Source organism: Clavelina lepadiformis, chromosome 3, assembly GCF_947623445.1.
Source record: "Clavelina lepadiformis chromosome 3, kaClaLepa1.1, whole genome shotgun sequence".
Taxonomy (NCBI): Eukaryota; Metazoa; Chordata; class Ascidiacea; order Aplousobranchia; family Clavelinidae; genus Clavelina; species Clavelina lepadiformis.
The window spans coordinates 1,179,599-1,202,254 of NC_135242.1; the positions used below are offsets into that span (position 1 = coordinate 1,179,599).

Here is a 22,656-nt window from a genome sequence, read left to right on the forward strand (position 1 = left end):
AGCATGCTATTACCAACATACTGCAAGCAAACAATGCTAGCTTACAGCAAACGCTTTTATTTTAACGAACATATTATGTAGGCCTACATTTACAGGGCATTGTGCTTCAGAAGAAATATTTCAGATAAAAAATATTTTTTAATAAAAACCTTTTTTGTAACAAAACATCGCTAAATAAACAGGTAAAACACTTCACCAGAAATATGTCTAACACTTAGGCTATAATTAATTCTTTTCAGATTTTTCTTCTTTTTTAGTAGCGGAGAACTCGGTGCTGACGGCTCTCTTCGTATTTCAAAATATCAGCAATGAATGCCCAGGCTTATAAGATTGATAATTGCACGTATGAGACCAGAAATTGGAAGATACATCGATGCAGTAGAATCTTACATTATACAGCAAAGAGCATTTCCATTTCTTTACGAATCGTTTTCTAAACTTTCCTTGCGCAATGACGCTCAGGGTGAATTGAACTCAGGGCCGGATTTAGACCATGAGGAGCTCTGCCATGAGAGGCTATTCCATTTGTGAGGCCCCTTATTTTATTTTTGAAGTCAGATTCGACTGTGCGTGCAAAGCAACCAATGTTCCTAAAAAAAACAAAAAAAACAAGACACTATTTGCATGTTCTTAATTTTGGGATGTCTTTGGTACAAAATGGTATAACAAAAATGTCAAAATGCCCAAAAGACGAATCCCTGCCCTAAAAATACAGCGTAAGGTTCTCCAAAGCAATTAAAGCGGCATCAATCCCAAACTTCGAAATTGAATTTCGAGGCCCTAGGCTTCAGACTGCGTAGCCTATTGGTAAATCCGCCACTGACTGAACAGGATCAAATGCACCAGGTGCAGGAAAACAGAAAATGACCCGCACCTTTATCATCATCAGACAATGATTCGGATGAGGATTAAAATGTATAAATGTATATACAGTGAGACCTCGTTAATCCGGACCACTTCGTTTCGTCAAAAAAATGTCGGTTTAGCGGGGTATCCGGATTATTGGAAAGTAAAAAATCAATCAATCTTACAAATGCAGCACCGTTTTCAAAACGCAGTATGCACCTTACTCCAATTCTAAGTACCGACTTTCTGGCTAGACAGCAACTAAAATAAAATTATATTTTTTGTATGATCCGACCCAGTGTCGAACCCCAGAACCACCGTATTAAAGACGAATGCTCTCCAAGTAACGAACATTCGGCCGCAAATCGGTTTGACAACCGCTCTTGCATGGCGAAGCATTCCGGCGGGACCAGCAGTCTTGAACTTTCTTTGACCTGTTTCCAATCTTTGCGCAATGCGATATCAAAAGCTGATAGCACGATTGAGTTGCAGCAGTATGTCTTCAATAGATTGCCGCACTCAACCTATGTAATGTACGTATTTTTTTGCGACCGCGGAAGCGTTGTTTGTTACTGTTGATGAACAATTTCTTTTTTCGTTTCTAAAATACTGTACAGTATTTCATAGTACTGTATGACTAAAAAGCTGTGCGGCTAAAATTTTTTACAAAGCGCAATGCTGTACAGTACTGTACTTTTGAATCAATAAAGACCGCAACGTTATTATGCGTAGATAATAATCGGCTATCGTTTCGTCAACTAACTACCCAGTGTAGGCCTACATAGTGTATTAGGACAATCGTGAATCATTTTCGCTTAACTGTTAATAATCCGGTTTATCGGATTTTATTGCTATTGATTCAGCACATTTGTTCCAAAACTTTTGTGTCGGAGTCGGACAGCGGGGTTTCCGGATTAAAGGGGTAAAATGCATGGGAAGAAATCCGTTCCCGGCAGTTTTGTGTCGGATAGCGGGGATTCCGGTTGTTCGGGGTACGGATTAACGAGGTCCCACTGTATACTGTAGCTGTATGTAGTTTGAAAAAGTCTGGTTTTGTGACTTTGTAATGTCCAAACAATTTATGAGAAAACTTTACCGTAAGCTTTTCCCATTCTTATCGTTTTATGTTGCTACGGTTACTTATGCGGATCGTGTTGATTTTGATCGTGCAAAAACTTGGCGCCATTGACAGAATGATCAGATGCAAAAAAAAAATTTTTTGTTGAATTTTTTTTTGGTACCACCGTTTAGGGCTATAAAATGTACAACGAAAATACGTAGTCTATACAAGTAGGCCTACTAGGCTACATATCGTGTTGATTGATTAAGAAAAAGAGAGTGAGAGGAATTATAAGTTAAATTTTAAATAAAACTATCGCAACGAAACACATCGATGACGCTAAGCACAAGTAGTTACGAGATTAAAGCTTAAATTTATTACAAAGCAAATATAATGAGTAATGACACATATGGAAAAAAAACAAAAAACAAAATGAATAAATCCATTAAAATTTGTTTTGAGAAAAGGTAAATTCCCCTTAGATACAACTAACAGCGAGAGAAATCTTTTGGGTGGCTGTTCTTATTATCAAGCTGCAGTTTTTGCGGGATAGCCTACCTACCATTCTAAGTCATTTTGCTTTGTTATTCATTGTAAAAATAGGTTTTCAATGTATACTTTATCTGTCATGACGATGAAGGATCATCTTGGCATGTCTTTTAATGAAGCGTTTTATTTACTTTGTTGGGCGTGGTTTGATTCGTTGCTGTTTGCACTATTTACTATTGCCTCAGTTTCCATTAGATATCTGTATTACACTAACTACAGTAGTAGGCATTAAGATTAAGCCAAGAAAAGGTAATAATGAAGCATCTTTTAAAATATTTAAAGCACAAACATGATACGAAAATAAAAATAAAATGAGTGATTGATGAAAGATTACGTAAGTTATAGCTTAGTTGGCCTAATATTGATTTATTGTGATAAAATTTGACCTCAACAATTTGCTATCTATGCTGTTCCTTTAAAAGCAATAGTTCAGTAGTTTTCATTCGTTTATTGGCAACACAAAAGTTTAGCTTATCTCCCTATGACATAAAGACGCATGACAATCTCCTTTTAGATAGTTGATATGATCATGTGTAGACAACATAATCAGTTACATAACATGCTTCAGCGATCTCATAATGTTCGTCGCATCGCAATGAATGCACTCTAGTTACATCGTCTGATAGAACTCTAATGATTTTGCTTGTAATGCTTTCCCTTTAACCCTATCTACACTATGTGTGGCTGACCCTGCACACAGTCACAGCAAAACGTGGCGTACAGTTACATTGTTTGCTGTAAAAACTTGAATTTTGGTGAGTTTTTCTAAAAAATGTTCAGTTATCTGTCCATGTTTTTTTTATAAAATTTGATTTTGTAATCTTTGAAATATTTTCATAATTTTGCTCTCCGCATTGAAGCGTATCGTTTTCGTTTACTCATTCACGCACAACTTACTCGGCCAACTGTTCTCTTGCGTTCTCTTCTCACGGTCAGCTAGTTTTTCACACAGCGGGGGCGCGGCGTAACAAGAAAATCTTAATTTACACTAAATACACTTTCTTTAAATTTACAATTATGATGTATACTAGAAGCCAGATGTTTTTGCAACTAACCTATAAAAATCCGATCAGTTTACGACTTATAGTTTTCAAGTAATTAACGATTGAAAATTTGTGTGCCGTGTCATCCACACATAGTTAAAATAGTAATTTCACTCACCCGGTTTAAATAGGGTTAATGAGGGAATGCAAATCAAAAAGTCCCCAAGCTTTTCACACATGACCAGGCAAAAACTGTAGCTAAAAACTAGTTTATTACTTATACTTATTTTATTTTTTCAAATGACAGACATTTAAGCTATACTGCTTGACTTTGAAATATGGCGAAATACTTGGGAATTGCTGCAGGTGCAGGCATCGTTGTCTATGGATATCGCCGCATTATAGATGCCGGGTCAGTGTAAACCATAGTGGAAAGCATGGTGATTGTGCACTCAAGATTTCGTGGAGTTTTCCATATTGCCCCCCATTGCTAACTTTTGCACCACCGAGATCTTGTCGAAGACTGCCATGCTTTTCAGCTTGACATATATGAACCGTGCTTGTAAATTTTGTGTGTCCTAAGCTATAATGTTGACTGTCATTAGTTATAACAGATTTGACAAAATGTTGCGAGATGAAAAGGGCTGGCGTAGCCATCCATTGCCCAGTGAAACCAGTGCGAACCAACCAACTCAACCAGTTTAAAAGAAGTCATTTCAGTCAAATGCTAACGTCTCAGTTTAAATTGATTTAAAGAATCAAAACGACTTTCAATAAATTTTTTAGCAAGAAACTAAGCTCGGACCAGCAGGTGGTAATCGTGGGGGGTGGATATGCTGGAGCTCGTTTAGCGAAAGAACTTAACGGTCGAGGAGATTTCACGCTGATTGATCCAAAAGATGCCCTCCATCACAACATGGCTGCTCTCAGGTATTTTAGTCTAACACAGTTGTTTGATGTGGTCACAGTGGTTATTGCATTGATGGATTGTTTAATTAATAGTTGTTTATAAGTTATTGATAATACCGTCGTAGCATGTACAATGTACGTTCTCAGCATTTTGCTTATAAATGTAGTTTCCTGCAACGTTGCAAAGCAGTTTCACATAAATTTCTTCTCTATATTTTGTATCAATCTAAATCTCTCAACAAAGTATCTTGCATATTAGTTGCAGTATAATTACTTCATTAACGTTCAACAGATACTTTATTTTATGTAATTATTAGTTTAATGAATCTGTGATTGACCAGTTTGCTTATCGTTGCATGCACAAGTGTAAAACTTTTGCTTTTCTCGCAATACGCACAATTTTAGGACGTTATAAATGTTCCTGAATATATTTTTTACAACATTTCTGCTACCAGGGCAGCTATTGAGCCTGGATTTGCCAAGAAGACTTTTATTCCGTATGAGCCGAGCTTTGGTGAACATTTCAAACAAGGGAAAGTTATCGCCATTGATATGAAAAAGCAAGAAGTTTCTCTTGAAAATGATCCGGTATGAAAGATGCGTCTGAAATGGTTAACAAAATAAAGACAAATGTTTTCATGTGGCCGGTATTTTAACTCTACAATCAGCGCAAGATGTCATAAGGTTGATGACAGCAAATTTGTGTCCTGTTTGACTTGAAATTTAACAGACCCCCATCCCCTACACACAACTGATCCTCGCGACCGGGACAAGCGGACCATTCCCTGGAAAATGTCGCCACGACAAACCGACATCGCAGCTCATTCAACTTTACGAAAACTACACGAACGAAATCAAAGCTGCAAAAAAAGTCGTGGTTGTGGGCGGTGGTGCAGTTGGAGTTGAAATGGCCGGAGAGATTGCAACCGACTATCCTGGCCAGAAAGAGGTTAGCTGGTTCTTCTATTTAGCATCTCTCTGTTACGCTTTGTTTCCAAGTTAGAGAAGTATCAGGCTTTATAGGATTGTTATCTGTGAAATCTGACTATTTCCTAACAGTCGACGTCTTCTATGTATCAGGTGACAATTGTACACAACAGTGACGTCGCCGTTTCTCCCAAACTTGTCCCAAAAGCCCAGGACATGATCACAGAGAAGTTTAAAATCAAGAAAATCAACATGTTATACAGTGAGCAGCAACACAACCTGCCTTGAAACTTTTTTGCCCTTTTTTTGGTTCAAGACTTCGCAAAAGCAATTTGAAAACTTGACGTAACTCGTTTGATAAAATTACCCACTTTGTGTTTAGATGAAAAGGTCACTAACCTTTCTGATCTACCAATCAACAAGCAGACAGAAGGGTTAAAGGTCAAATTATCGAGTGGTAAGGTCATCGATGCTGACCTTGTCATTCCTTGCTTTGGTCTCTACGTCAACTCTGACGCTTACAAGGACGCACTTGGTTGGTTGCTTTTATTTTTATAGAACTGTCGTCGTATTCATAACAGATGCCTGGAAATCGCATGTAAGATGCGGTTTCATTATTAGACTCAAATTTAGTAATCTCGGTTCACACCCAGTGCGAACAAAATTAGTTCGGTTTATCATATCATTATTACATTTACCACGCCGCCCATCCTACCGGCAAAGCTTTGATGTTTGAAGTCAACGCCACCACATCGCTCTTGAGGAATGAGCCGTCCGTGATGTTCGGCCTCGCATCCGCTCTTAATGTGGTAAATCACGTGATACTCTCGCCGCATTTCGTGTTTCGTGGTTTTGTCACGTGCTTGATTGGTTCCGCGCTTATTTTACCGATCACGTGTCAGTGTGGGGAAGAATATCGCCCCTGATGTTTCCGTGAAATGTACCATTGGGTCCTTACATTCCTTGCATCCCTAATTCATAAGTAACATTTACATTAAACACCAAGTTGCGCATCGATGTTACGCTGGCAACATCTAGCTCAGTGCTATGGTTGATGGTGATGATGATTTCCTGCGGAAGTTAGCACCTGTCCAGGTCGAGACTTTCCTCAAAGAACTAAATCCTGGATGACCTTTGACATGCTTAAATTCATATTAGCTCATATTTTTTCATCCTAAACACTCGTCCCGATTAAAATGTTTGCCATCCCTGAGTGGACGATCGATCATTGTTAATGACCGAACAAGTCGACAATATCGCTAGTTCCTGCTACTTCCACATTGGAAGGATTCGTCGTTGCCTCTCCGTAAAATCCTGCGAGACACTTGTCCATGCGCTGGTTACGTCACGACTTGACCAGATTTGACCCCTCAAGCGACAGAAGCAAATTAGATGCGCATTCATATCGCTGCGTTGGTTGCTCACTGAGTTTCGATCGTGTTTCAACATTTTAACCATCGCCCATGAATACTGGGCGGGAACTTGACTGTCTCCGTAAAGTTTTGAGCCACTGTCGACCACCTACAACTTTGCGCTCGCTATCCGAGAACTTGTTGCAGGTTCTACCGCGTCTGGCCCATACTTATCACGGCAGAATGTCTTCTGCTGCCCGGCCTTGGAACTACCGCCACGGTTGCACATGATGCAGGATGCTGAACATTTGTAGCATATTATTACATCAAAGTTGCCGCCACCTCACACTCAGTGACAGTGACATAGGCTCGGGTTCGAAGACAGCTGAAATTTTTTATTTATTTTATCACTAGGTGGCAGCATGAACGAAAGGGGTCAACTAAAGGTTAACGAGAATTTAGAAGTTGTGGGGGCGAACAATGTTTTCGCGATCGGAGATTGCAACGATTATGACGTAAGATACGACATCTCGGCGGCGAAACAAATGAACGTCTTGTAGAGAAATTCCGTGTTGTGCTTTGCAGGAGGTGAAGTTGGCGAGTGTGTCACAGGCCCAGGGATCCCATGTGTACAAGAATCTCATAAACATCGCAAGAAGGAAACCTCTCGAAGCTTACAAGCCAGGTCCGTCGCTTCTTTTGCAGATCTTTGTCCTAAAATTTATCTTTTTTCTGGAAATATTGGATCTTTGTGTAGAAAGTATTACAATAACTGAACTTCGCTGTGATTGGTAGATGGCTTCCGTATGGCTCTTCCCATTGGTCGAGACGGGGGGCTGACCCAGTCCGGCACAAAGGTCCTGGGCGACTTCATGGCGAAGTTCATCAAAGCGAAAGACGTCTTTGTGTCGATGACGTGGAAAGAAATGGGGCAAAAACCTCCGAAATAAAGCGCTGCAGTGTCTGATCGCTCGAAGCATTGATGATATTGTACTTGTAGATTTAATTAAATTGCGTGTTGCATCTTTTAATCTGGTTCACATATTTGCCAATCAACCTGTAGTTGAAGAATATATCTTTTGTAATTGCTGTAAAGTTCAAAGAATTTGAATTCAAAGTGTTTGTTGACGTAATATAGAAGAGTTTGTGACGTCTGCTATATGCAACACTAATTTTCTTCGTTAAGAATTTTAAGTGCGCGTTGCAGGTGTAGTTTTTCAATCATTACAACGTTTACCTTTACAGGCGAGTCTGCTCCTAATTTTTCTGTCAATCTTGAAATTTTTCCGCACATTTTCCTAAAATTTTAATCCTGCGATTTTCTGACATCTACCTATTTGGGAATTCGAGTATTTTTCTTTTCAAATTTGTGCATGAAAATGTATTCAGTCTGATTTTTTTAGTTCCCGGAAATTGTTTATCGTTTTTTCTTGAGTATTCGCTAAAGACGAGTTGTGCAAAAAATCTGCAATAAAATTCCGAGTTCAAGCAAAATTGTTTCATAATCTACATTATAATATATTCGAATTGATCCAAGCTTAAAATGGTCAAACCATCGCAATCAAAAATCGCTAGATGTCGCCGACAAAACGGCTGACTGTCAATGAACGTTAAGGTAGTTCTTTGCGTATTTCAGAAATGAAACCGACCGTTTCCCGTCTTAACCGGAGTATAAAGTATGATGTTGTTGTGTGCTGGGAAGAATGCAAACGCAGCGGTATGACGTCATTAAAACGTGCTTAGAGTAATCGTCTCTGTAGCAACGAGCAATAGGTTCGAAGAAGCTGGTTAAAGCTATTGTCTTCATCCTATGAAGTCACAAGATTTATTCAGTTTACTTCCGCTTCTCCGACTTGCAAGGTAGACAAATTTATCTTATTTTCGACTTGCACCAAAGCAAGCATTAAACCGCAACCACTTAAGTGAGTTCTGGCATCCACTTACATGAAAGAGCATCGAGTACCGAGTTGCAAGGTTAGCTTTGAAATGCTTAAAAAATGTTTCTTTACTTCCGTCGCAAAAACAGTGCTTCTCAACCCCTGGGTCGCGATGCAAAAGTGGTTCGCCGCCTACCGTAGTTACTAAGTTCACTTCGTGCTAACAAAAATTGTGTGAATGTAGTTCGCAAAATATGGGTCGCCAAAGCTATTAATCTACGCTTATTATTTGGATTGCCGCAAAAAAAAAGGCTGAAGGGCACTGGCATGAGATCATGAATTTTCTCCCAGTAGTTAAACATTTCCGTTCAAGCGAGGAAAAGAGACCAAAATAAAATCTAACGTTTTTTTAAAAAAAGGCGGATTGTACGAAAAAGCCGTTTACTTAAGGCAAAGGAATTTGGCGACGGCAGGTGGTATAATGCGCCAGACGGAGAAGGTTCTATCGATCTGAGGCCATCATCGGCGCAAAGTTCGACCGCAAATTACACAAATTAAATATTAACGGAAGTGATGTGACAATAACCTTTGCTGAGGAGAAAAGAAAAAAGGAACAACAAATTTAGGGAAAGAAAAAACATGGAACTCGCTTCGCTTAGCTGTGCCTTAAAATTTAAGAACAAAAGCTGTAAGGTCATGGTTTGGAGACAGCGGTGCTGGATTCGAGCACATCAGAAAGTTGTATTGTCTTTAGTGAAAGAACACATAATGGTGGAGATTTTTTCATCTGTAAAACTTGTTAGAACATCACTTACCGGCAATCTTGGGTCAATATTTGTGCAGAAAGTTCTATTGACTTTGTGCTAAGGACCAGTTTTAAATTTCAATCAATAAATCAGCAGTGATAAGGCAAGGTTTTTTATCATGGCGTCCTTGCGTTCATGCATTTTACTGTTACTTATGTTTTGGCCTGATCCTATCTACGTCCGAGGAAGAAAATGTCATCCAACAGAATTTCAATGTGACGTCACAAAGAAATGCATCGATCGATTCCTGGTAAGCGATATTTCTAAAAAGTTCGATGTCTTTGTCAGAAATAAAGCCAGCTAGCACACGAGCGACAACTACTATGACGTCACAAAGTTTATGGTCTGTTAGTCGCCCGCAATTTAATCAAAGGCCCTTTAACCCCAGTTGGAAATCTGATTCGTTTGTGATGTGCCTGTAAACCTGTGGTTATCTACGTATTCTTTCCTTGCTAACATTCCTTGCCGCACTGACGTTTTTCTTCCTGAATGCTTTTGTATCTTCCGCTAGATTATTTTGCTGTAGCACGTAATGTTGACTCATTGTGATGTCATATTGCAAGAAAGAAGCTACTCAGGTTCAAAATTTAGACGAATAGAAACAGGTCAAAGCTTTATAACAAAAGATCTAAAATTTCTAACTAAACAAGCAATGCATAGATTTACTTTATCCCAGAGTGTAACCACTAATCAATGCTCGAATAAGTACGTAAATAACTGGTAAATAACGTTGTTAGGCTGAGTAATACGGTACATGGGTGCTAAAGTAATAAACTGGAAACCCGGTACTCTGTTTTTTTCAATTGATTTAATCTGCCAGGTTTGATTGTTTTTAATTAAGTTGAAACATCGGTGATAGACCACACTAGCGCTGTATGATGCAGCCACAATATGTTTCTGTACCTTAAACAAAGTCCATCTTGTCTGTGAGGTGCGTCTTACTAATGGGCTCCAGATCGATTCAACCCACGGACGAATTAAATTAAGACTATTAAACGACAAACACCTGTGGGTTGAAAAGGGCACCGACTCTTACTATATCGCCCCACGTAACACCAACTTGCCTTTTGCTCAGGTTATGAACGGAAGGATGAACTGTGGTGGGAACGACACCAGTGACGAAGATAAACCACTCGCTAGATGTCACCCTAGAACTGAATTTCGTTGCCGTGGAAACGGACAATGTGTCGATCGCAAATACATAAACAACAAAGGCGCGGTAAGAAGTTTTGTTACTTTCAGCAAATTTTGCAATTACGCTTAGCGCACGGTGGCTTTATTTATTTGATTTCTATCGGAGACGGTTAGCATTGTTTATAAAAATCACGAGCTTTATAAAATCCAATTAAGATGCAACAGTGGTTGGTCATTAGATCTGCTTTTGCATATAACTTATAAGTATGGATTATACAGTGTATAAATAATGCAAGACGGTGGTTTATAAGGATTAGAATTTAAATCATTTTTGGACAGTGTCTTTTGAGAACTACTTCAAACATTGCCATGCAGCAGAAATCCCGATTCTCAAAATCTAATTTAGAAGCGTCGCTGATAAATTTTTTATGCGTTTGGTCTTGAAGTTAAAAAAAGGTGGGGAGGTGTTGACCCTCTACCCTCTCTTAACTTCTTTCAAGAAACCAACAGTATACATTGTTTTCGTCATAAAGTAAATATTTCGAGGCGCGGAAATTTTTCACGATTTTACAGCTTTTTCTTTTAATACCTTGGAAATTCTGTGACGCAGTTTGAATGCGCATCGTCATATTTACTATGTTAGATTCTCACACCGATTGACGCTTGTTTTTAATATTTAGATTTCTATCTGCCATGATAAAAGCGACGGCGGGTTTGTCTCAGACTTCCATTGTGACGACAACAACGAATACAAGTAAATAATTTAAAACCGCAGCATGGTGTTTTAGTTCTAGCAACATTTCACCTCAAATTTAAAATATTTCAACTCCCTTGGCCATTTTCTTTAAAAATAAAACTTTTCTAAAATTAGATGCGGTAGCGGAAACTGTGTAAAGCGACACCTTGTGTGGAAAGGTTTAAAAACTTGCTCGCCGCAAGACGATGACCAAGAGTCAGCAGGAGAATGCGACCAAGAAACGGAATTTAAATGCCAGAAGAGCGGAGTCTGTATAAAAATATCTCAGGTGAAATGACGTAATAATACAATCAAGATATTTTGAAAAAATCTAGAATTTAATTCCTTTTAATTATTTTGCGATGTTTTGATGTAATTGACTTATGGACAATTACGAGAATAATATGCTTTTATGACGCAACTGTCACAACCTTTCTGATGTGAGATTAGGTCTGGAACAAGGAACGGGATTGTCCGGATGGCGAGGATGAGGAAACGGAAATGGGGAAATGTCTGGAGACGGAGTTCCGCTGCTCGGACGGATCCTGCATTCCTAGGCACAAAGTGGGAGACGGATTGAAGGATTGCGGAGGGGAAGGCGAGGATGAAAAGCCGGGGTAAAATTTTATCCTGGAGACACACTCCACGATCAAAGCAAGCTTCTTTAAACTTCCCGAGCATGATCATGACGGTGATGTCATCCGCGCTTAACCGTTTGGAAGAGTCTATCATATCTTCCTCGTAACGTTGCCATGGTGATAAAATTACAAGGAATAATTTTGGAAAACTTCTCCCCGCCAAAGATTAACAAGTTTTTGATTTTCTCCTCTCAATAGAGCGTTAAACGTCTGCATCTTGTCCCTGGAGCATCCATGCTATGACGAGGATGAACGACGAACTGTGACGCGATGCATCCCGCGATGTTGGGTAAATGACGGCATAGCTCATTGCGCGGATGGCAGTGACGAAACAGTGACGTCATTGCACTGCTACGATGACGAGTGGTCATGTGATCAAAAAAAGAAATGCTTGCGAAGTCAACAAGTAATTTGAAATCTACTTTTTAGAAAAGCAAAGAATAAATTTGCTACTTATTTTGCAAATATGTTTCTAGCTTTGTGACGGCATAGTTGATTGCATGGACTGCAGTGATGAAATAAACACAGAACACTGCAGCAAAGAACAGCGGTCAAGATTCTTTCAATGCACCAACCCAACGTCACTTGGTGACGTCATGAGGTAAGTGTGAGCACTCTACGCCATGATGAGCTGGATCCACGCTAAGATTTTTCGCGAGCGGTTTTTATATGTTTGCATTAAATAACCATCAAATTCCTTCGCAAAAATTCTCTTTTTGGATCAAGCCACGAACAGATTTTTTCCGCGTTCTTTTAAAATTTCTTTTGTTTTTTAGAGATTCCGGTATAGTGACGTCACACTGCATATTACGTGGTTACTTCTGTGACGGAATAGTGGATTGCCAAGACGGAAGCGACGAGGCGGAAATTGGATCGGGGTTTAAATGTCGGATTAGCAAATCGAAACCAGGTACGTCATCATCGTTCTGTTGCTGTGGAGACAACATGACGTTGAGAACTTGCAGATTTGATTTTATGTTTAGACTCTTCGACTTTGAAAATTTGTTTTCGATCATTTGTCGCAAAAAATATATTCACTTATTTCAGGGTCATCATCAACCCGAACTTGCGTCCTGCCCCAGCTGATGATTGATGACGCAATAACCGATTGTGACGATGGCAGTGACGAGCCAATGGCCGGCTTGTTAATCACAGGAAGTTACTACACGTGCCTAGATTCGAACAATGTCAACATTAAAGTGTCGCAGTTTTGTGACGGCGTCTTTGATTGCTTTGATCTATCCGACGAGTGCCTCTGTGAAATACACAATGACAACTATGACGTTACAAAAGTCTGCCAAAACATTTGTTTTCGCAAAACTTCGACAAATACTGTTACAATAGAAATGAACTCACTTGATCCTTGTGACGTATGTCCACAAGCAAACATGCTATGTGACGTCAGTGCTACTAGCTACAAATGCCTTCCTCTTCAAAATATCTGTGATGGAATCCGTGACTGTGACGACAAACTTGACGAATTATTTTGCTCAGCTAAACACAATGTGACGTCATACAAAACTTCGAATACGTCATTCCTGTGCCCATTGTCAGACGATCTAAAATACTTTCAACAAGCCTTTGACGAAATCCCAACATTTGCTACTAGATGCGACGGAAAAGCTCAATGCTTCGGATTGGCTGACGAGTGCGATGACGTCACTATAGAAGAGAATACAACCGTTTGTAGCCACGTGATTAAAATGCCGGATTTCTGTGAGCATTTAGCAGGACTATACAGGTGTGGTAAATTTTACTTTCTGTAACACGCAGATAGTAACAGGTAGGAAAGCAAGGAGCATATAAGTAGGGGTCAATCAAAGGCCATAGGTCATAGAGTAAAGGAAAAAAAATGTTTTATCTTCAGCTGTCCTGATGATGAAACAGTGCCTCTCTGGCCACACCAAGTGTGCGATGGAAGAATAGACTGCAACGATGAAGCGGATGAAATGTATTGTGACGACACAAGATTCAAATGCGAGATATTGACCACGGTAGAAGGCTTTTCTTGTCTGATCTACCTTACAAGTAAAAGTTTCAATTGCTTCTGCCTTTTTGTTATAAATTTGGTCGTTATTTCTTTCTTCCAGGAAGTCTACTCCACGACGCCCTCCAACGGAAAGCTGATTAGCATTGACAAAAAGCGACTTTGCGACGGTCACGTCGATTGTTTTGACAGAATGGATGAGAGGAACTGCTCTCATTACTTTTACTGCAAGGATGAACTACCGCCTTATTTTGTGGAGAAGTGAGTAAATTCCATGAGCGCAAGTCGCTCAAACCCAAATAACTGAAACACAAGCCGCTTAGTTTCCTTTTGCTTACAACTGGGAACTTGAAATAAAACTTAAAAATGAAAATAGCATATCAAAATCGCCTTCTTGTTAGGTAGCGTTGCCGTACAGAGCGAGTAAAATAACTTTTTGTTAAAATATCTGCCCTTTGCTCAGAGATTACGTCATGGATGGGAAACGAGATTGCTCCGACGGAAGTGACGAATGTCCACATCCAGATTTATTCGCAGACGACCCGCTATCGTCACGTGACCAGTTGATAACGCATCCCTGGCTTCGAGCTTGGGTCTGGATTATGGCGCTGGTAGCCATTGTCGGCAATTTACTCGTCATAATTACCACGCTCGAGAAGATTGTGACGTCACAATTCCATTTACCACCCATGTTTCAGCTTTCGAATTTGTTTTCTCCCAATAACAGACGTAAGCAATACGTCATAAAATCCAAGTGTTTTCCTGACTGATATGACGTCATCGTGATTGCAGGTGACCGCAAGAAGGCATTGGCAAGCTCTCCTTTAATGAGATGCAACGACATTTTGGTGGTCAATCTGGCACTGGCCGATTTGTTGACCGGAGTCTACTTGGTCAGTTGGCATATTTCGATTGCAATTATCTGGGTACATTTATTTTCGTAACCCCATGTAACTTGCAGCTGCTCATTGCTGTGAAATCTGTTCAATTTTCTGGGTCGTACTGCATCCACGAGATGGCGTGGCGGAGCAGCGCACAGTGTGAAAACCTCGGGGCGCTGATAGTGACGGCAACCCAGGCCTCGGTTGGTCTCGTAGAAACAATTAAATAACCGTAAATATGAATTAACAGTAGAGGATAATCACAAAATGTCTTCACTCACAGGTGGGCATCATGGTGGCCCTGACCGCTTTCCGACTTTACGCCGTCATTCGACCTTGGGGCGTCAAAGCTTTGAAAACCACAACCGTCCTCTTTTTAACTTTAATCATCTGGGTCGTCTCCATCATGCTTGGCCTTACCCCCTTTTTGACGTCATTACGCGATGCTTTTGTGACGTCATCTTTCACCGGCAGGAGCCAGGGAACAGGCGCGACGTTGTACTTTGCGACAGAGGTGGTGAACAAAACCTCGATGACGTCATTTTTGAGGAAAGTCTGCGCGCTGAGTCGGAGTCAGGAAGAAGTCAGCAAATTGACAAAAAGTGTGTTTTTTATTGTTTTCTTGTTTTGATTTTGACGTAAAACTTCTTTCCCAGATTTGCACCAAATTTAGCAGCATTGGCGCCACCTGGACCGACTTAAACGATGGATTGACTGCGCTTTTCGACAAACTAACGATCAAAGGGTACTTTGGTTACTATAGCAGCCACGGAGTTTGCCTTCCAGCTCTCTACCCCCTTGAACATGACGTCACGACTCACACGTCATCAAGATTCCCAGCGACGGCGAGGTACACAGCGCTGCTGGTGACCATGAACTCTGTCGCTTTTCTACTGGTGGCGGCAGCGTATTCCTTGATCTGCTACGAATCGACGACAAAGATCCTTTCCCATCGAAAGTCGCTGAAGATTCGTCGGAGCTCCAGGGGAAGCGTCCGGGTCTCAGACATGCACAAACGCATCGGGAAACTCGTTCTGACCGACTTCCTCTGTCACATGCCGGTGTGCGTCTTGTCCATCTGCGGGCTTCTCTACGTTCCAATCCCCGCATGGGTGTACTCTTTCACCGCGGTCGTCCTCTTGCCGATCAACAGCGCGCTGAATCCAATTCTCTATTCGGGAGTCGTCACCAGCGCTGCGGGGAGAATAAAGAGACTGATCACGAAGCGTGGAAAGGAAGAGGAACAATGCGAGAGAATCAACATCGGAGCAACCAGCACAGAGACCACAAAAAGCTTTTTACAGAACAGACACAACGTAGTCAACCGTGACCGAAGTTCTGCCAGCAAACCACTGACGTCAGTCCTAAATCAAAACAATGAAAGGGCGCCCACTTCCGGAAGCATCAACAAGCTCTTGAAGGGCAAGCGCAAAGTGTCCAACCCACAGGTCACTGAAATTGAAGATTTCCGCCAAAAAACACAGACAACTCTTATCTCAACTCCAGATTTAAAAGTGACGACGATCGTTTAACTCAGTGTAGTTTGTTGTTGTCACGATATGGTTATGATATAAGTATTTGATGTTTGGCCGGTATAGAAGTTGCGTTCCGTGCTGTCGGTCCTTGCCTACCTGAAAATTTCCATCTTAAACCAGATTAACAGCATAAGCCCAGCACCGAAGTTATTATTATAATAACTTGAACAAAGCAAGAGTGTTTATAATTACAAACCAAGCATAATTCTCACGCACATTTTAAGAAAAGCTCATTAAGCACGTGATCCACCATCAGGTAATTTCGATTCAACGTCGCCATGGTGATAACACCCACGTGACGTTTATTCAACATTATGATAAAATAAAGGACGTAATTGATGAGTCATGAGCGGTGGTAGCGACGCAATCATCATGAAACTGTTTCCGCTTTAGCTTCTTACGACTCTCACCGGGCGTATTAGATCTATTTGCGTGGTGATGCACTTCCAAAGCATGACAGAAATAGAATTGGTTTTAACCACTAATACTTGAGGCGAGAGACGTAAAAGATTAAGCAGGAAAATAGATTTGTTGCAATTAGCTTGTAATAACTGGAAAGTAATTCAGCAGACAATCTTCGCTACCCAAACAATCGATATAGTAATAGATAGGCAGGTATAGTTACTGTAAACAATTCGCGGTTAATTAGCCGACGAAGGTAGAACTACATCTGTTGTAGAACTACAAAGGCTTTGAATATTTTATGTCGTTTACCAGTTGCTACAATAAACCTGAATGACCTCTATATACCTCTTTCAGCTTATACAGAGCTAGTAATGACATACGTCATAGATTTTACAACTTCTTCAAGAACGCTCTAACGTGTGACTGTTAACTGGAGACCGCGTTTATTGTTTAGTTTCATTCTTTAAGTGACTGAAGCAGACGAAGTAATAGACGAAGATGCTGAAGATTTGTGTATTTCTGCTGACTTGTTGGATTCACTTGAATTATTTTCGTCAAACTTTAGCAAACGAATGCCCCGGTTCTTTTCTCTCATTGGGAACTTTAATCAACGGCAAGGTGAGTCTTAAAAAGAGGTTTGAAACTTGCAAGTTCATGCAAAGCATAGATATGATGTTTTTACAAATATGATCAGAATATTAAGCAATAAAGGATTTAATATCATAAAATTTGAAAGTGGCTCAACTTTTTCTGTATAAAATACACTGAACAACTTGAACTTGAACAACTGAACAACCATACACCGATAAACTTGATTATTTTTTATCACCATTAAACACCTTTTCTGGGGCAGCTCGTGTATTAAAGTAGAAAAAGAAATCTTGACATTTAAAATATTCCCCTGGCCTGAATAATTTAATGACATCATTATAGCGCCGTTCTTTATCATTATGACATCATTATAGCGCCGTTCTTTATCATTATGACATCATTATAGCGCCTTTCTTTGCTCGTAAAAGTGAAACCTTTCACCTTTTCATCTGCTCGACAGTTGCAAAACGACGGTATTTGCTATTTTCTGAGAAACGAGTTCAAAGACCAAAGCACTGCTTTCGCTTGGTGTCGCTCAAACTTTAGAGGTTATCTAGCTCGAATTTCTGACCTGGAAGAATTCGAAGCGATCGCGAGAAACATCGGGACCAACACCGACTTCATCTGGTTCGACTTGAAATGTGACGTCACAAATTGCACCTGGTCGGACGGGAGTTACGTCGGTGAGTTTCTGAGAAGTTAAATTTGAAACAATAAAAAAACAAATCTAAGGCATAACATATGCTAGCCGAGAAAGCTTATGGTTTGTTTTTCGGCTTTATCTGTTTTTAAAGTTAACTTCCATTCAGATTAGCGCTCAGTTTGTGACGTATATCGCTTACTAATCTTTCTTTCTTTGAAACTTAAAGGCGACGCGACCCTTCAAAGACGGCTGGAATCGAGTGGAAGAGTGGGATGTGGAGCGTTGAAAAACACGGAACAAACCGACCGTTACACGAAGTGGGAGTTAGAATCTTGCAGCGCTTATCATCCCTTCCTCTGCCAAGTTGATCAGGGTGAGTGCTCTTGGAATTGTGCGCTCAATTCGTTCCTAATTGTGAAAATGTGCGCTGATTTTTTGCTTGTTTTAAACCCTTATACATTAAAGTTTTCATGTTCGGCATTTTCACGTGTTTAAAAGCATTTATTTATGGAAAATTATCAGCTGACGACACAATTTCCCGTAATAATTGTGATTGCTAAGCTTCGTTTCAATTGAACCTAACGCCATCGTGAATCTCTAAAACTTATTTCAGTCATACAAGATTTTGACAATTGTGGAGAAAACAATTCATTTGCGTTTAATGGGAAGTGTTTTGAGCTGCTGAAAACACGACTCAACTGGGAAGATGCCAAACAGGCCTGTGCAAGGCGACACGCCGACTTAGCTGGTTTGGACACTCAAGAGCTAGCCATACTAACTGCAAATTACATGAACTCGGAATCCATCACAGAGAGCGTTTGGATTAAATCGCTTATCAGCTCGCCTATGTCTGAGGTAGCTATCATAGAGCATCAGAGGATGACTCAAGCGCATGTGGATGGATCTTTGTATTCATCTTCTTAATGAGTCAACTTAGAGTAATACGATTACTTCAACTCCAAGCTGTGAAATCACTTGCCCCGTGCATAGGCCGGAAACAACACAGTGTGTCCTGAAAGACTTGCTAAAACACTTTAAAACACACGATGATACATTTGTGGGGCGTGTTCTCCTTTTAAACTTTCCCTTATTGCCTAGTTACAAATCGAGTACAAAATAACATTTATGAAAGTTTTCACAGGGACTTTTTATGAGTCGGGGTAGTGGAGCTGCTGAATTTGTGGACGAGCACACCGGCTGGTTCACCAGGACCTCTATATCAAGGACGAGACAGATTTTCGCACTTTGCGAGACTGGAGATCCCCCGGTTACCCTGGCAACAACAGCAGCTACTACGCAGCCCACGACGCTTGACGCAAACAGAACAGGTTGGATGTGTGACGTCATGTAAACGGCGTGTAAAGCTTACTATCAGATACCTTAATAAGCTTACAAATTGCTTTGGGGAACAATTCTTTGTTAGAGAACAACTCTACCAAAGAAACTACGACGCTCGTAATTACCCTTGTGGAAACAACGTCATCAAACGCACCAGTCAGCGCTATTATTGTTCCAGGTGGTGGCGCAATATTTCAAACTGAGCTTACTTTTGTTATTCTACAATAATCATGACACAGCAGGATAAACTTAAATTGTTTCTGTTGCAAACACAGCAGTGGTCGTGAGTTTGTTTGTGTTCATTCTTCTCATATGCGCCGCAATTCTCTTCTTCAAACCGCAGTCGATGTCGCAAACTTGCGAAAGGTGACGTCACGATGTATACATTTTCCAATGACTTATTCACATTCGATAGGTTTAGGAGATGTCTATGGATATTGTTGCAAAAAAATTTCCTAAAAGACGTGTTGGTTTGTTGCGGTTTGAAAACGTTGTAATTTATCTTAAAACACTTTAAATCCGAGACCTAAAATATGAACCTTCTAATGTGATGTGATCGATGACGTTATAAGTGACGTAGTGTTTTATTTTAGATTTGGCAAATGCAATTGGCTTCATCGGAAATCAAATACACCAGGTGGGTATCTGGCAATTCTGGTAAAATTGGCTTAGTTGAAAAAGAGCCTATCACAACTGCTTACTGAATAATACGTTATATAATGTGTGTCGTGTTCAATAGACTTAATTCCACCAATCACAGCAAGCGAGTCGGAGTTTTTCGCGCGGAATGGTCGAAGATCGGATCGCGTAAACCGTTCCGATCATAGTTATTTTCAGGTGAGGGAAATCCCCCATAAAGCGAAATGGATTTTGGTAACTGTTGCAGTTTAAACACTTGAGGTGGCATGCTAGCAACGTGGCATTATAATTACTGTATAGCGAATAATAGCAAAAGACGGGATGTCCCAAGCAGTACCTTTCCTATGCTATCCTGTTAAAATCGGACCAAGCATTGTGAACGCGTTATAAATTGAACATGTTTATTTGTTTATTAGATAGCGGGCCCTGCTGGTGAGAACGTGTACGCTTCAATCGATTCGAATCCAGTTGAAAGTAAGTGCGTGACAATGAGCATAACATTTGCTTCACAATCGTATTCATAACCGGATCGCTTATTACTTAAGTTGTTGCTGTGTACTTTTCTGCAGACTTAAAAATAAGATCACTCTTGGCTTGTTTTTTGTGTCAAAACGTTTTTTTTTACAAAATCCTGACCAGGCGACCAAACCTACGCGCAGATAGAGAGTCGACACGTCATTGAAGACCGATCCAGTCCTTTGTCATATGCGGAGGGACAGGCATCAGGTACGTTGATATGTTGGTTATTATTTGTATCATGATGCTATTGGTCTTGCAAAATTATAATGGCGTTTTTAGGCAAGTTCCTGTCTTGGAGTTTCAGAGAAAAAAACCATTATTTTATGATTAACAGACCAAAGAGAAAGAAACGAATCAAGTCGCTCAAGAACCAACACAACCATCACAACCGTCTCCGCTAACAATCCCGCCTATCATGTCAACGAATTGAAACCTCTTAAGAGTCCACCGTCAGATGGCGCCACAGGCAACTCCGCTCAAGTAATCTTTCTCTTTCGCAAAACTCAGCAACTATGATAAAAATCGTTGAAATTATTTCACAGATTTAACGGCAATGACATTTATTTATCAGGTAAATTACGCCAGTCTACAACTATCTCCGGACGAAGACGCTTTAGCATCGTCTAGCGTCCAGTACGCAAGATTATTTTTGTATGATGAAGACGAAAAATATCAGGAGGAACAACCGAAATCATGACACGCATTTGTTATTTTATTTTGAAAAACGCAATTTTTGCCGAATTTTGAATACATTTTGTTAAAAACAAACTCCATTTGGACAAGAGTGATCGCTACATACGATTTTATGGAACGAGATCTTCAGTTTACTGGTGAAATACCGGAAAATTAAAAAGATATAATTTCACGACAACCGCCGCTAGAAGGCGCCCTAAGTACCACAAAGCAAAGTGGAAATGTTGAGCGATGAAACAGCTTTCACATGTACAGTAGACACTGAACAGTAAAGTCTAAGCAAAATGGATTGTTCCAACATATAATTGAAAGTATTCATTCTCCATTCATGCCGCTTAACAATTAAAGAGAAAATTCTCTGCCAACTATGTTGTAATGCTTTTATTTTGCACAACGGAGAGAACTCTTACAAATGTGGACAACTGATTATGACGTAATAACAGAATTTTTCCATGATAACCCATATCTCTGGTCATCAATCTTCGTGATCGCTGATTTTAATTTGTTTTTGTCCGAAAGTCCGAAAATTAAACAATTATTATCGCCATATTTGTCAAAAAGTTAACAGCATCGTTTAAGCCGGACGGTGGCTGCAGATTGATGCGAAATTTATTTATTGTGGAAACTTTTTCTCGAATGCTCGTCGCTGCAAACTTTCTGCGGATGACGGATTTCCGTTGAGTTTAATAAAATAAAATTAGAAGCTCGGCGAGTATCAAATTATTTTCATCACGAATTTGCTGCGTTTTTGCTCAGAAAATAACTTCATGGCACAACTGGCATACATCGACTTCCTATTACGTCATAAGCGCTGCAAATTGTCGTTCAATAATGAGGCGATTATGAAGATTTATCTTAATACGATTGTTGGCGTGTTGCCAACTCTGGTCGCATTATTTAAAGATGAAAATACAGATCACGAGTTGTCACCACGTCTTAATTTTTCCAACGCGCGACAAACGCTTTCTGATGAATTATTTTTAAAACCTACAGAAGCGATTTTTGAAGTAACTTTAAATAAAAACTCAAAGCGATCGAATCGAAAATTAATTATTAGCGAATAAAAGAAGACATTTTTGGTGGCAGGAGACTCCTTTTTAAGTAAATTCCGCCACAACTAGATAAATAACCACGTCAAATAAAAATAGAAATTACTTTCCTGCTAACATGGGCCGCCCTCCTTCTCTCGAATAATCATCTGCACGTCATTTTACTTCAGTGTGACGTCACTATGATCCAACACGCGCTTTAGTTTTGTCTTCAGATTAAAAATTATTTGAGTATGCGGTTTACGAGCGAATGATCACGTGACGTCATAAGACGCCTGGAGACATGACGGTGCCTTGTGTTGATCGGTCGGTTTAAATTCGACAAAGATGAATCAGGTGTGACGTAAATTTGGTCGCTGCCTTTTGTGACGTCACAAAGGTATTTTAAATTTGATTGCATAGATTGTTTTGAAGCGCCTATAAAAAAAATTCAAAGGCCTGACTCAACGAAGAATCGCTACATCCCGGGACAATCAGTTATTTTACAAAATCTAAACGTGTTTTACTGCACGTGGGTGATCATTTACCAACCATAAAGTTAATTTTAGATAACTTAATT

At 40.0% G+C, this 22,656-nt stretch overlaps 3 protein-coding genes across 4 annotated transcripts in view; all 3 read left to right on the forward strand.

Moving 5' to 3' along the window:
* LOC143450414 (ferroptosis suppressor protein 1-like) overlaps positions 1-8,114 on the forward strand; it is a 40,741-nt gene extending 32,627 nt beyond the window's left edge. The window contains exons 2-10 of the mRNA XM_076950941.1: positions 3,754-3,850; positions 4,225-4,368; positions 4,803-4,935; positions 5,078-5,296; positions 5,428-5,536; positions 5,657-5,809; positions 7,041-7,141; positions 7,212-7,311; positions 7,422-8,114. Coding sequence (XP_076807056.1) covers positions 3,777-3,850; positions 4,225-4,368; positions 4,803-4,935; positions 5,078-5,296; positions 5,428-5,536; positions 5,657-5,809; positions 7,041-7,141; positions 7,212-7,311; positions 7,422-7,576 — 1,188 coding nt within the window. The 5' untranslated portion in view covers positions 3,754-3,776 and the 3' untranslated portion in view covers positions 7,577-8,114. The remainder of the gene's footprint in view (positions 1-3,753; positions 3,851-4,224; positions 4,369-4,802; positions 4,936-5,077; positions 5,297-5,427; positions 5,537-5,656; positions 5,810-7,040; positions 7,142-7,211; positions 7,312-7,421) is intronic.
* Positions 8,115-9,312: 1,198 nt separating this feature from the next.
* On the forward strand, positions 9,313-16,315 carry LOC143449962 (uncharacterized). Its single transcript, XM_076950318.1, has 16 exons — positions 9,313-9,559; positions 10,385-10,528; positions 11,124-11,197; positions 11,315-11,468; positions 11,630-11,796; positions 12,016-12,223; positions 12,294-12,418; positions 12,594-12,727; positions 12,865-13,558; positions 13,685-13,811; positions 13,908-14,065; positions 14,268-14,533; positions 14,597-14,697; positions 14,766-14,888; positions 14,969-15,268; positions 15,342-16,315. Exons 1-16 carry the CDS (start codon positions 9,428-9,430, stop codon positions 16,215-16,217), a joined length of 3,783 nt encoding a protein of 1,260 aa, XP_076806433.1. The 5' UTR covers positions 9,313-9,427; the 3' UTR covers positions 16,218-16,315.
* Positions 16,316-16,467: 152 nt separating this feature from the next.
* LOC143449963 (uncharacterized) lies at positions 16,468-21,086 on the forward strand. Of its 2 annotated transcripts, none has more exons than XM_076950319.1 (13): positions 16,468-17,243; positions 17,677-17,899; positions 18,086-18,232; positions 18,473-18,714; positions 18,992-19,187; positions 19,283-19,375; positions 19,473-19,563; positions 19,791-19,834; positions 19,937-20,034; positions 20,253-20,310; positions 20,476-20,562; positions 20,690-20,835; positions 20,927-21,086. In XM_076950319.1, exons 1-13 carry the CDS (start codon positions 17,124-17,126, stop codon positions 21,050-21,052), a joined length of 1,671 nt encoding a protein of 556 aa, XP_076806434.1. In that variant the 5' UTR covers positions 16,468-17,123; the 3' UTR covers positions 21,053-21,086. The 2 variants fall into 2 exon arrangements, with proteins under 2 accessions (XP_076806434.1, XP_076806435.1); XM_076950320.1 differs by having other exon boundaries at positions 19,001-19,187.
* The last annotated feature ends 1,570 nt before the right edge of the window (positions 21,087-22,656 follow it).